This window comes from Aplidium turbinatum, chromosome 15, assembly GCF_918807975.1.
Source record: "Aplidium turbinatum chromosome 15, kaAplTurb1.1, whole genome shotgun sequence".
NCBI classification, from domain to species: Eukaryota; Metazoa; Chordata; class Ascidiacea; order Aplousobranchia; family Polyclinidae; genus Aplidium; species Aplidium turbinatum.
Genome location: NC_137486.1, coordinates 15,076,729 through 15,088,379, shown reverse-complemented (window position 1 = coordinate 15,088,379; position 11,651 = coordinate 15,076,729). Strand labels below are relative to the sequence as shown.

The 11,651-nt window shown below is 38.6% G+C and overlaps 1 protein-coding gene across 1 annotated transcript; it reads left to right on the top strand.

The window, feature by feature from the left end:
• The first annotated feature begins 4,244 nt into the window (after positions 1-4,244).
• Positions 4,245-9,901, top strand: LOC145784372 (uncharacterized). The gene has a single exon (XM_082596180.1). It carries the CDS (start codon positions 4,361-4,363, stop codon positions 6,317-6,319), a length of 1,959 nt encoding a protein of 652 aa, XP_082452306.1. The 5' UTR covers positions 4,245-4,360; the 3' UTR covers positions 6,320-9,901.
• The last annotated feature ends 1,750 nt before the right edge of the window (positions 9,902-11,651 follow it).

The following is an 11,651-nucleotide window of genomic DNA, read 5'->3' as shown; positions in this document are numbered from 1 at the left end:
CACTCGTCGAATCGGACTAGTCGAATCGGACTCGCCGAATCGGACTCGCCGAATAGTAGCAGACCCTAGAATTGTATGCCATTGTACAACTGTCAAACTTGTAAAAGTAAAATTTATATCATAACTGGTGTGTCAATGTTAGCATAACTCACTTTGCCATCCGCTAAGCTTGATTAATTTCTGTGTATAATTTGACAATCGTATGTTACTTCTAGTAATGTGATAAGTATGACTTGCTGAGTGGGGTTAAGCATCATTTTAATACACATTTCGCTAATTAACTTACATTTTTTACATCTGCATTTTACAGTAGTCAGTATTGCCACAGTTTGTAAAAGTTTTGAATGCTTGACTTAAGATATTTTGAAGTTTCATTTTTTTGTTCTGTGATTGTATTCTGTTTGCAATATACGGTATATATATATTTTTTTCTAGTCAGTTATTTTAATTCAATTTTTTGAGTTATTTAATTTTAAAATACTGTACTTTCAAGTGTTTTATTTTTTTAATTTTTGATACCGTTCATCAATGAAACGTGTTATTATACCTATGATGTAACCCAACTAAAACCAGGGATGGATCCAGCCTATAATTTTGAGGGAGTGCTGCTGAAATCTATTTTCATTCAAGGAGGTCCATCAGTGTGGCACTGTCAAAATGTGTCTCTGCTGTATTTGGCATACCGATAAGCATTCATGTTGTTAATACAGATGTTTTTGTTTAATATTTATGAAGACCTGAAAACGAAGAAAGTGTGCATGAAAAATCAAGTCTTAAAAACAAGCATAAATAAAAAAGACTTATGGTATAATAAAATTCAAGAACGTGATGACATTTTGGGAAATATTCTAAAGTTTAAAAAAATGAGCAGTACAAAACACATGATTATTTCCATTGGTACACATCCATAATCTACACAGCATCAATTCGTTACATGCTGATATAAAAGGATGCAACCTAGTTCGTACCCTCAGTTCGTACCCTGAAAAGATCGAGAGAAAAAATTAAAAAAAGCCAAAGTTGCTGATCGCAGTTTCCGCAAACAAACAAAAACTCTTAGGATCATTACAGGAAATTTTAAAATGTTTGCGGAAACTCTGATCAACCCTAACCCTTTTAAAATGTTTGCAGAAACTGCGGAAAAACGGTTCTATTTTTTATCTCGATCTTTTCAGTTTGTTTGTTTGCGGAAACTCCGATAAGCGACTTCGGCTTTTTTTAATTTTTTTCTCTCGATCGTTTCCTAACCCTAACCCCTTTTGAAATGTTTGCGGAAACTGCGATCAGCGACTTCGGCAAACTCCTAGGACCATTACCAGAAATTTAAAAATGTTTGCGAAAAAACGGAAACTGCGATCAGCGACTTCGGTTTTGTTCTATTTTTTTCTCTCGATCTTTTCAGTTTGTTTGTTTGTCGATCAGGGACTTCGGCTATTTTTAATTTTTTCTTCTTGATCTTTTCCTAACCCCAACTAGGGGTGTTCAATTTCGATTATTTGAATATTCGAAATTCAATTTATTTTCGATTTCCGAATTTCGATTTCGAATATCACAACTATTCACCACACTGCAAAATGTGATTTTATTGAAAGAAACGCCATGAAAATTTGCTAGAAAACACGAAAATACGCCATGAAAGTTTGCGAAAAAAGAACACAAAATAACGTCTACAGCTTCAGGCCCATGTTGGTGTTTAAGAACACAAGCTGATTGACATGGTCACCCGTCAGTCGGGATCTCAGCTTTGTGACGGTCAGGCCAGCTTTTGAAAACGATTGCTCCGCTGGAGCCGAGGTTGCTGGGATCACAAACACCTTCTCGGCTAGCTTTTTCAGCAGCGGTAGCTTGCCTTCATTTGCTTTCCACAGGGAAAGCGGATCAGCTTGCCCAGAAGCAAGCTTCTGCTTCATAAAATAGGAAATCTCGTTTGAGATTGAGCTGATTTCATCATCATCACTGTTGTTGGAGTCTTCCGTCTGGACCCTGCCCATGGAGAAGAGTTCCGTCAGAGTGGTCTGGCGTCTTCGCTCATCACCTGATGGCGTCGCCTGTGTTGGCTCAACGTCGCGGCTATCGGAATCGGAAGAACTGACACCTCCTGTTGGCTGCACGTGCGTGGAAGACAACGACGTTGCGCACGACTTTCCTCAACGCACGTGTGCATGACTGGCCGTTGGACCCGCGAGAGCGTGTGATAGTCACGTGATCGACGATGCGCATGCGTCGAAGTCTTTTTTGCTTGCAAAATGCGACAAGACAGATTTCGAGCCACTCGCGTTACTTTCAACCGCGTTCAGCCGAAAGGGCGGCTATAATTTCGAATACAGTCAAACTTCGATACTATGCCACCCTTCGGGACCAAGAGAAAGTGGCATAGTAGCGAGGGTGGCATAGTAGCGAGAGTTTGTAAAAACAGCCTTGTGATGTGACCATGTAATGCCACGTTGTGTTGTACGATTATAATTGTACGAGGAAATCCAATCTGAGCCGGATGATGTTAATCTGCTCGAGATCTAGGAAGCGCTGCCTGCCGAGGAAAAGATGCACGAGAACAAAGAGATCGAGCTGTCTGGCTTTCTTGTTCAGCTGATGAGTGATGAGCGCCTCGAGACTGGTGAATCTTTCACACTGGATGTGATTGCGAAGATGTTGCGCAGCGAGGAGCCGGTTGAAAGCGAAGATGATGAGATAACTGTTGAGGACGAAGTCGTTTCTTTGGAGGATGCCCAGCGGGCATGAAGCACTGTCTGGAAGTTCATGCAGCAGCGGAGAAGCGGGAAGCCCAGTGTGATGCGATCGGCTAGCTAGACGACGAGGTGTACGAAATTCACCGAAAGAACATACGCCAGCTGACGATTCCTCATAGTTTTGGGCTGACCTACAGTAGATAACTTGAGAGAATACATTACATGCACATACATATACTTTTGCCGTTTTACAACCGTTTAATCGTTTTGTTCGTACCGTTAATTGTTTCGTTAATACAGTAATACTGTACTCTCATGTGGCATAGTAGCGAGGGTAAGGGGTGGCATAGTAAATATATTTTCTATTGAATTTAGCTGGTGACGATCAAAAGTGGTATAATAGCAAGGTGGCATAGTATCGAAGTTTGACTGTATGTCCTATACGAAAACGAATTTCGAATGTCACCTTAATCGAAATCGAATCGAAATTGAACACCCCTAACCCCAACCCTTTTAAAATGCTTGCTGAAACTGCGATCAGGACTTCGGCAAACTCTTAGGATTATTACCGGAAATTTTAAAATGTTTGCGGAAAAACGGAAACTCCGATCAGTGACTTCGGCTTTGTTCTATTTTTTTCTCTCAATCTTTTCAGTTTGTTTGTTTGTGGAAACTGCGATCAACAACTTCGGTTTGTGCTATTTTTTCTCTCGATCTTTTCAGGGGGAAAATTTTAAAAATTTGCGGAAACTGCAATCAGCAACTTCGGCTTTTTTCATTTTTTACTCGATCTTTTCAGGGTATGAACTGTTCAGGGTACGAACTAGGTTGCACCCGATATAAAATGCTATGATCTATCAAAATATAAAGTAATACTATTAGATCTTAATACCATTAGTTTATTAAAATAACAGCAGTTTGAATTTTTTTTGGGGGGTGCGCACCCCCCCCCCTGGATCCATCCTTGACTGAAACTATTTCTTAGCTTTCAGTAGATCTATATTTTAATCTGTATATTTTCACCAATTTGAAGAAATCTGTACATTTTATTATATGTTCTGGCAGGAGGTAGCAGTCAACAATCTGAAGCTGTTTTGTCTGAGAATTCAAAGCTGTCATCATCTCCTATCCATCGATTTCGTCAACCCATCAGTAATCTAAAAGATACCGAAACATATCAGAAAATACTCAAGAAATCTGAAAATGTGTCTATCCTTGTCCTGCTTTGTCATGGAATCCCTGGAAGTGGTAAATCACAAATTGTTCGCAAATTGGCTAAGGAATTCCCTTTTAAGAACACTTCTGATCAATGTATAAAATGGCATATCCAGTGTAACGACAGTGGCCATGATGTTAAGCAAGAGTTAGAAGAATTAGCGAAAGAACTTCGAAGAAATTCATATATACAAAGTGATGATAAGTATCAATCCATAGTAAGAGACATTCATAATGACCTAGCCTGCTCTTTGGCTGCTGTTTTATTTCGTTGTGACGTCCCGGTCTTGATCATCATTGAAGATCCTGGAGGAGATTGCAAGAAGATTTTACAAGATTTTTTTCGATGTTTGCAAAATGGCCCAAAAGCTGAAACTGTTCTTCATGTGTATATTACGTCTCGTGTGAAGTCAGTAGTTTTATCAGATGACGAAATACTTGGCTTAAAGTGTGTTAAAATGGAGCATGTGAAAGGCTTCAGTAGAGATGAGGCTGTAGATTATTTATGTCCTGATACGGATGATGATGATGACATGAAAGCAGCTGATAAAGTTTTTCAAAGATTTAGTGGCGTTCCACTTGGACTGCAAGCTGCAAGAGCACATTGCAAAAATTCTCAAATAAGTTACACAGACTACTTGGAACTTGTTGAAGAAAATGAATATGAAATACAAGAAAGTGAAACGAAAAAGATTTTGGCTGATTACGGGGAAAGTGCTGAGCATGTGTTTCAAGCCCTTACTCTGCCTTTTCAAGCAACAGACGAACCGAGAGTTAATCTGCAGTGGAAGGTTTTGTCGTGCCTGTCGTACTTTCATTATGATCGAATTCCTAAACTTTTGATCATGGGTTGTTTTCGTCATTTACGTGAAAAGGTTGTCAAAATGGTGCGTTTGAAGGAAGACAAAGGACAGCTTGTTACCAAGTTAACAGAGCATGACATGTGTACTGTGACAGATAAAGACGAAGTTACTTTTCATGAAGTCGTCATCAACTCGTTTCGACTGAAGGCAGCTGGTATGCAGCAAGCTTCCAATTTTCAACCATTGAAAAGTGCTATTATAGTCATGTCTGGATTGCTAACTAAAGATTTAAGAAAAAAAGAAAACCAAACCAAGATGTTCCAATTACGTAGGCACGTGCAGTCACTGCTGGAGAATGTTGAAAAAGATGATAAACTATTTGCTGGTGAAGATTCTTTTTTGCTTTCAGCTCTTGTAAGCCATCTGTATGAAACAACGGCTGCCATTATGTCGGCAGAATCACCTGTTCATGGAAGTACGAGCAATAAATATTTTGAAGCAGCTCTTTGCAAGCTGTGGAGAAAAAAAGAAGAAAAAAGGCTATTTTCTTTAATTGATCCAGAGCAGAAAGACAACACTGTGGCTCAATATGTGGTTCAAGAATCCAAAAACTTAGCTACAAATCTTCCAGACAACTTCATATTGAAATACTATTCCAAATTGCCAATGCCTATTGATAAAGAAGAGCTTGACTTTCTGAAATCAAAAAGTTCAGGTAACTTTGATGCAGTTTTAAAGTCCGTCACATCATGGACAGATAGTGGTGAAGTGCTTCGACAACTGCAAAGTTGTGGAGTGTTTCTACCTGATAATAAACTCCGGGATATTTTTTTAGCAGAGCGAATGGCTTCTATCTTACACAGCTGGAGTCGTGTTATTTTATTTGCTGAAGATGATCTCGCATGCGAATATGAAAAATGCATCTGGTTTTCATCTCTTTCACGGTGCATATCAAGAGAGTGCAAGGAAATGTCAAGCAAGTCTTTACTTGCTGAACGTCTTGCCGTCACCGGTGGAAGTATTCCAATACTTGTCAGACAAAAGAAGAATACAAAGAGTTTAATGGATGTTATAAAGATGTGCGAGGCAGCACTTTCAGAGCAACTTTCAGATTCGTTACCTCCAATGTATGAAAACGGATTGTTGAAGGAAGTTGATGGCCCTTCAAATACGAGCACTCGACTGATTGTGCTTCGAAGCCTGGTTCGAAGTTACGGGAGGCTTCTGAAACTCAACCCCGATCAAAGCCTTACTGATAAAGCTGACAAAGCATGTGAAGACTTGATAAAACTGGCATGCAAGCATTTGGACAGCAAATCGAGTGCAATCATGTGCTTAATTTGCTGTGCCAAATATTATGCCGGCAAAAAAGACTTTGACAAATCTATGGATTGCTTCAGGCAATACTTTGAGGAATGTGAAAAGTTCAAGCCGCGCTTCAATGTTCACTGTTGGGCTGTCTACAATTACATGAGAGCTGCCTATCATGGAAAGAATGAAGCCAAGCTAGAAGATGCGAAGTGTAAGTGTCGTGAGGTCTTGAATAGCCCGGAAATTATGTCACAAGATTTGCACAAAAAGCTACATGATTTACTGCATGATGCTATCATTTAATCAGATTGTCTCAGTTACTATTCATCCAAGACACCGTATTGTCATGTATATACAGGCCGTGGTGTTATTGCAAGATAGTCAGAAGGCTTTACTTTTTGGAAGGATGCTAACCAAGTAAGCGAAATTCGTCCGTATTTCCTCACTTGCAACATGAATATATCAATACAAAAGGACCAATTTTGCTAACTACGGTAAGAAGTATCTTTTACTTTGCTTGCTGTGTGTCGGCAATTTGGAACCAAGCGTTGTTATTTGCTTATCAATTTCAAAGAGAGCTTTTAAGAGGATCAAATTACCAATCAAACAGTATTGTGTTACCTTTCGTTGAAATACTCCGTCAATTTTTGTTACACCCAGCAATGGCTGGTTTCTTGCTGTCCTTGAGTAATAAACAGTGTTCCCAGTTCTTTGACTACGCATATGAACGCAAACGTTCCTGCAAACTTTAATTTACAGTCTGCACCCACCCATACCTGCTCTTGGGTTAAGGCACAGTTTTTACTGAAAATATTACGTCGGTGCTGTAAAAAAAAACAATGATTGGAAAATTAATTCCAAAAGCACTATTTTGCATTATTTCAACTCATGTTTCAGTATAAAATGTCTTAGTCTTGTGGTTGTTAATGTTTTGATTCGAAATTTAAGAAGTTTCATTTGAATTTGAAACAAAAATGTTACGCAGGAAAATATCCGGAAACACCACAAACCTTGTCCACTGTCTTGCAGTGTGCTCTTCGAAAATTTCTTAATTTTAGGATTTTCTGGTGTTAGAAACAAAATTCTGGCCTGACGTTAACTTCCTTTCTGCAAAATTTTAATTGACTTTGTTGCGAATCAACTTCTTTGCGGAAGAATTTTTTGCGGAAACTTTGTAGTAAACTTATGCTTTATTCGGAATGCCGTTACCGGTACTGAATTAAATCCCTATGAACGTTCCGAACCGCCCTTGTTGGCTTGTTATGTTTTCTCTTCAAAACATAATTATCCAACCCCTGGTACTGCACTTGAGTTTTTACTAGTTCATAAAGATTTGGTTGATATAATTCGCTTTGTTGAACCATAGACAGACAAAACAAATTATCTTCAACGGGTTTAACATATTTTATTACACAAAAAATATAACATAATTTAAACGTCTGAGTTTATTTTAACGTTTAATTTATTTTAATAAAATATGTTAAACCCGTTGAAGTTACTTTGCTTTGTCTGGGTATGGTTTTCACAAGTTGTAGTCTATTCTTGAAATTTTTATCGCTTTTTTTTCTTTTAATTACAATGATTTGTGTGAAAAGTAGAGCATTAACAATCCAACATGTATTGTTAGTTAAAATGACACGATCAATCTCAGCAGATGTTACCCAAACATTTGTTTGTTTAACTTTTGTACGCGCAGTTGAATCGTCATAAATATTTATTGTAGTTGAGGTAGGCTCATCAACGCATTTAATAAAGTGCCACAAATTGTTTTGTTTGCAGCTAATTTTTTTGCAAAGAGCACTTTTGTGTTAGGCTATATATCAGAGTGATCTATGTACACAGCGTTACGAACATGCGGATCGGAGGCCATGTAATTTCGATTTTGAATTTTAAGCTAAATTTACTTTATATCCTTTTGAAATAATAATTTTAAGAATACAAATAGCCGAATTGTGATCGCTGAACTTTAAATCACTGCAAAACTTCTATATTATGTTAAAAAGTGACAAATCTTTCCTATTACCAGTGTTGCCAGACCCTTTAGATTTCCAGCACAAGTGCCAAAATTGAGTCTATTATTTGTACCGTAACGTTAGCATAAAAGTAGCTCAAAATCAATTAAGTAGTACCGGTACACAAAGACTATATTTATTAACTACTACTAAACCTATCAACTTGTATTAGCGATTTTGGTTAATAACGATCAGCCCTCCGGTCAAATTTAAAACCGCTCACTGGCATGGTTTGTGTAGAAAGGTCGCCATGGACATATCTAATCTATGCAACATTCGCTCTATCCAAGGTTGAAGAATTGATCCTTAAATTGAATATGTTAGGTTTATCCACTGTATGAATATTTATAATGTTTACTTAAAAATTCAGATGATGTACATTTCATGATAGGCTATGTGTAAACTAAACCCAAGTTCATTTTTCTTATTTAAAGCATGGTATGGAATAAAAGAAAAGTTTGCTTCATCATAAACCATCGATTCACAATCTTTTTGTGGTCACTGACCCCCTGCCAAAGGATAATCAAGTTTTGGAGAACCCCAAAACAAGATTCTAAGCGGAAAATGTTGAATGATAATTATTATAAATGGTCGCATGTTTTCCTTAAGTCAATTAATGTACGGACTCACTTAAAACTCGCTATTGGTTCCTTTGTCGGGTCAGTGGACCACAGGCTGAGAAACGTTGTTGTACACCCTTCAGCATCTTGCATTCGATATGTTTTTTTACAGAATTTTTCAAGTGCCACTGTGCAATTTCTAAGTGACTCCAGTAATCGTACCAACAAGATGACAAAATGCTTCGTGTTAATGAATTATTCTAAATGCTGGTAGTCACAAAACGTTTGCTGTCTTATGTAAAGACAACATTGAAATAAGCAATTATGAAAATTTTCTTGCATTCTGTATCTTGCTGTTAGGGGTCAGGGCAGCATAACTTCAAAATTGCGAGTAGATGTTGTTCATGGTAGCTCGAAGCTGCAGGATTTTGTCTGAGTGACTCTTCAGGAGTTCTCGTCAGAATAAAATGAGCCTAAAAGTGGTAAAGTATTTATAGAAGAAAAATAACGAAATGTAAATTTGGCTAATCACAATAATTCTAAATTAACGAAGAAGGCATTGAGTAGTAACGTTAAAAATTTACTAACGCAATTTACCAATTTAAGTGCCACTGTGAGTCGCCGCGTAGGCCGCACGCGCGGCACGACCCAATGCTTGGAGGAACGAATCTAACAACATGTCACGAAAAGAATTGGAGAAGGAATCAATACAAGAAATCAACCAAATCGTGCTTGCAAAACTGTAAATGACAAAAGTAGGCTATATCTAGAAGCTCTGCCATGGAGCACCTGCTGGATAATGAAGATTGTGCTTCGAATTTTAGACTAGAAGTGTCTTCAATTTTTGCTAATAGCCGTTTCTCGCTCCACCTCGCAGCACTGGAAGCAATCTTTATAAACACTTTCGATCCAATCTTATGCCGCCAAAAAGAATTCGTTTGTCTTAAAACTTCGTTAATTTGGAATTTTTCTCTGATTAGCCAAATTTGCGTTTCGTTTTTTTTTTTACTAAGTTATACATACTTGACCACATTTAGGCTTATTTTATTCTGACGATAGCTCCTGAAAAAAGTCAGACGAAAACGTGTAGCTTCAAGCTACCATGAGCAACATTCTACTCGCAATTTTCAAGTTCTGTGCCACCAACCAACTGTACCTTTAAAATCTTAAATTAGTCGCTACCTAGCCTATTTAAATTTTTAACGTCCTTGAGTGTGTTTATGTGGAGGCTAGCCTACATCATGCATTTAATTGTTTTCTGTACTTAGCTCATTTGCATCATTAAAATCTCTCCTTTTTAATTTACAAACACACTTGGTATTGATTGAATCTGTATCCTCGGACTTGGAAAGCTTCTTGCAGAGCTTAATCCTGGCAGTTTCGCATACTTGTAGAGGCTTTGAATCACTGACGCAGGCCCGGTCGCAAAACTTTTTTCCCACGAATTTTCTGTCTCATTTACATATTTCTGTAAGTGTAGCCATTAGCCTACTGGTTACCGCGCGGCGCGCGTAACAGTTTTTACCGATTTTCGCCCTCCAGGTTCAAATCTAAACATTGAACTTGAAAAAATACGTATCCTGGAGACAGACATAGTCTAGTCAAGTTTAAAAGAGTTGAGAAAAGAAATTGATTGTGGTCACTAGTCTCAAAGTAAGATTTTCCGAATTGATTAAGAATTAGCCTAATTTCGATGGGGGTCGAACCGATGTCCTCACGATTATAAGGCGAAATGCGCCAACGAAAAATGTCTGCATTCACACGCTATAAATACATGCTCTATGCGAAGTAGCAAAAAGTTCGTGGGATAAAAAATCGCGGCCCGGTCACCGAGATTGACAGAGCGAAGTTTCGATTGTTGAAGTCTCGTTGCTGGGGAATTATTCCATCCATTAAATGCCGGTTATGCCGCTGAATGGAGAGCAATCCTTGACGTGCGTTGCTCAAGCGCACACCCCGAGAGTCGAACCAGGGCTGCTTGATCTTGAAATTTCTTTGCTCCAGAAGTCACGCGCTAACCAACTGAGCTATCGGGGCGGATTGTTTGCCAGAAAGTTAATTATATTTCGCTTAATTGTCAGTGCTGTATTCGTAGGGTATACGCAGTATAGGCTACTCTCTGCTTTTTCGAGCAACTATAGTATGCCCTCTGGTTTTCAGGACAACTGGTGGACAATTGTACATGGGTGTACCGTAAACCCGTTCTGAGAGTTTTATCATTCAATCAATTCATTCAGAGCATTGTTAGCAGAATACAAATGAGACTTTGTGCTAATGCCGACACTAACAATGGTCAGCTACTGGTTGATATTGCTAACTTTGCAACTTGAAAAAATGATAAGTAGAAGGAAATTTGCGTCATGGAGAAGCAGAGGTGAGAAGAATTTGTAGACGCTTTGACATTGATGCAGTGCCGGTCTTTGGGGTGTGCAAACCGTGCGATCGCACAGGGCCCGCAAATTAGGGGGCCCGCAATTTACTCAGAAAATGCAGTAATTTTGTCATTTCCAATGGAAAAATTCAACAAGTGAATTCAACAAAGGAATTAGCAACAAGAAAGACTCAATAGGTGCAACCTATTTCGTCCCCTGAAAAGATCAAGAAAAAAAAACAACATGGCCGAAGTTGCTGATCGGAGTTGCCGCAAACATTTCAAATTTCTCTCGATCTTTTCAGGGGACGAAATTTGATTTTGTTAACTCCGATTTCAGGGTACGAAATCGGGGTACGAATTTTTCAGGGAACGAAATAGGTTGCATCTAGACTCAACATAGCTTTATTTCCAAAAAATGCCCAAGAATGCATGATCTTATTCTTTTGCTATGCCACTGGACAGCACCATTTTACAGTAGGATAATATTCATACCCAAATTTTGAACATGCTCTCAAAATGCCCCAAATTCAAAGTAATATTTCAAAATTTTCTGGGGGAGGCCCCCCAGACCCCCCGCTGCTGGGTGTCAGGCTTCGCCGCCGACCGTCAAACCACCCCCTCCCCTTTCAAAATAGGCCTCCCCAGCTACGCTACTGAGTTGAATCATTGTCATTGGGGCCCGCAAATCA

Bases quoted from the DNA above. Each gene is read 5' to 3' on its own strand.
- LOC145784372 (XM_082596180.1), top strand. From the start codon at position 4,361: ATGGAGCATGTGAAAGGCTTCAGTAGAGATGAGGCTGTAGATTATTTA.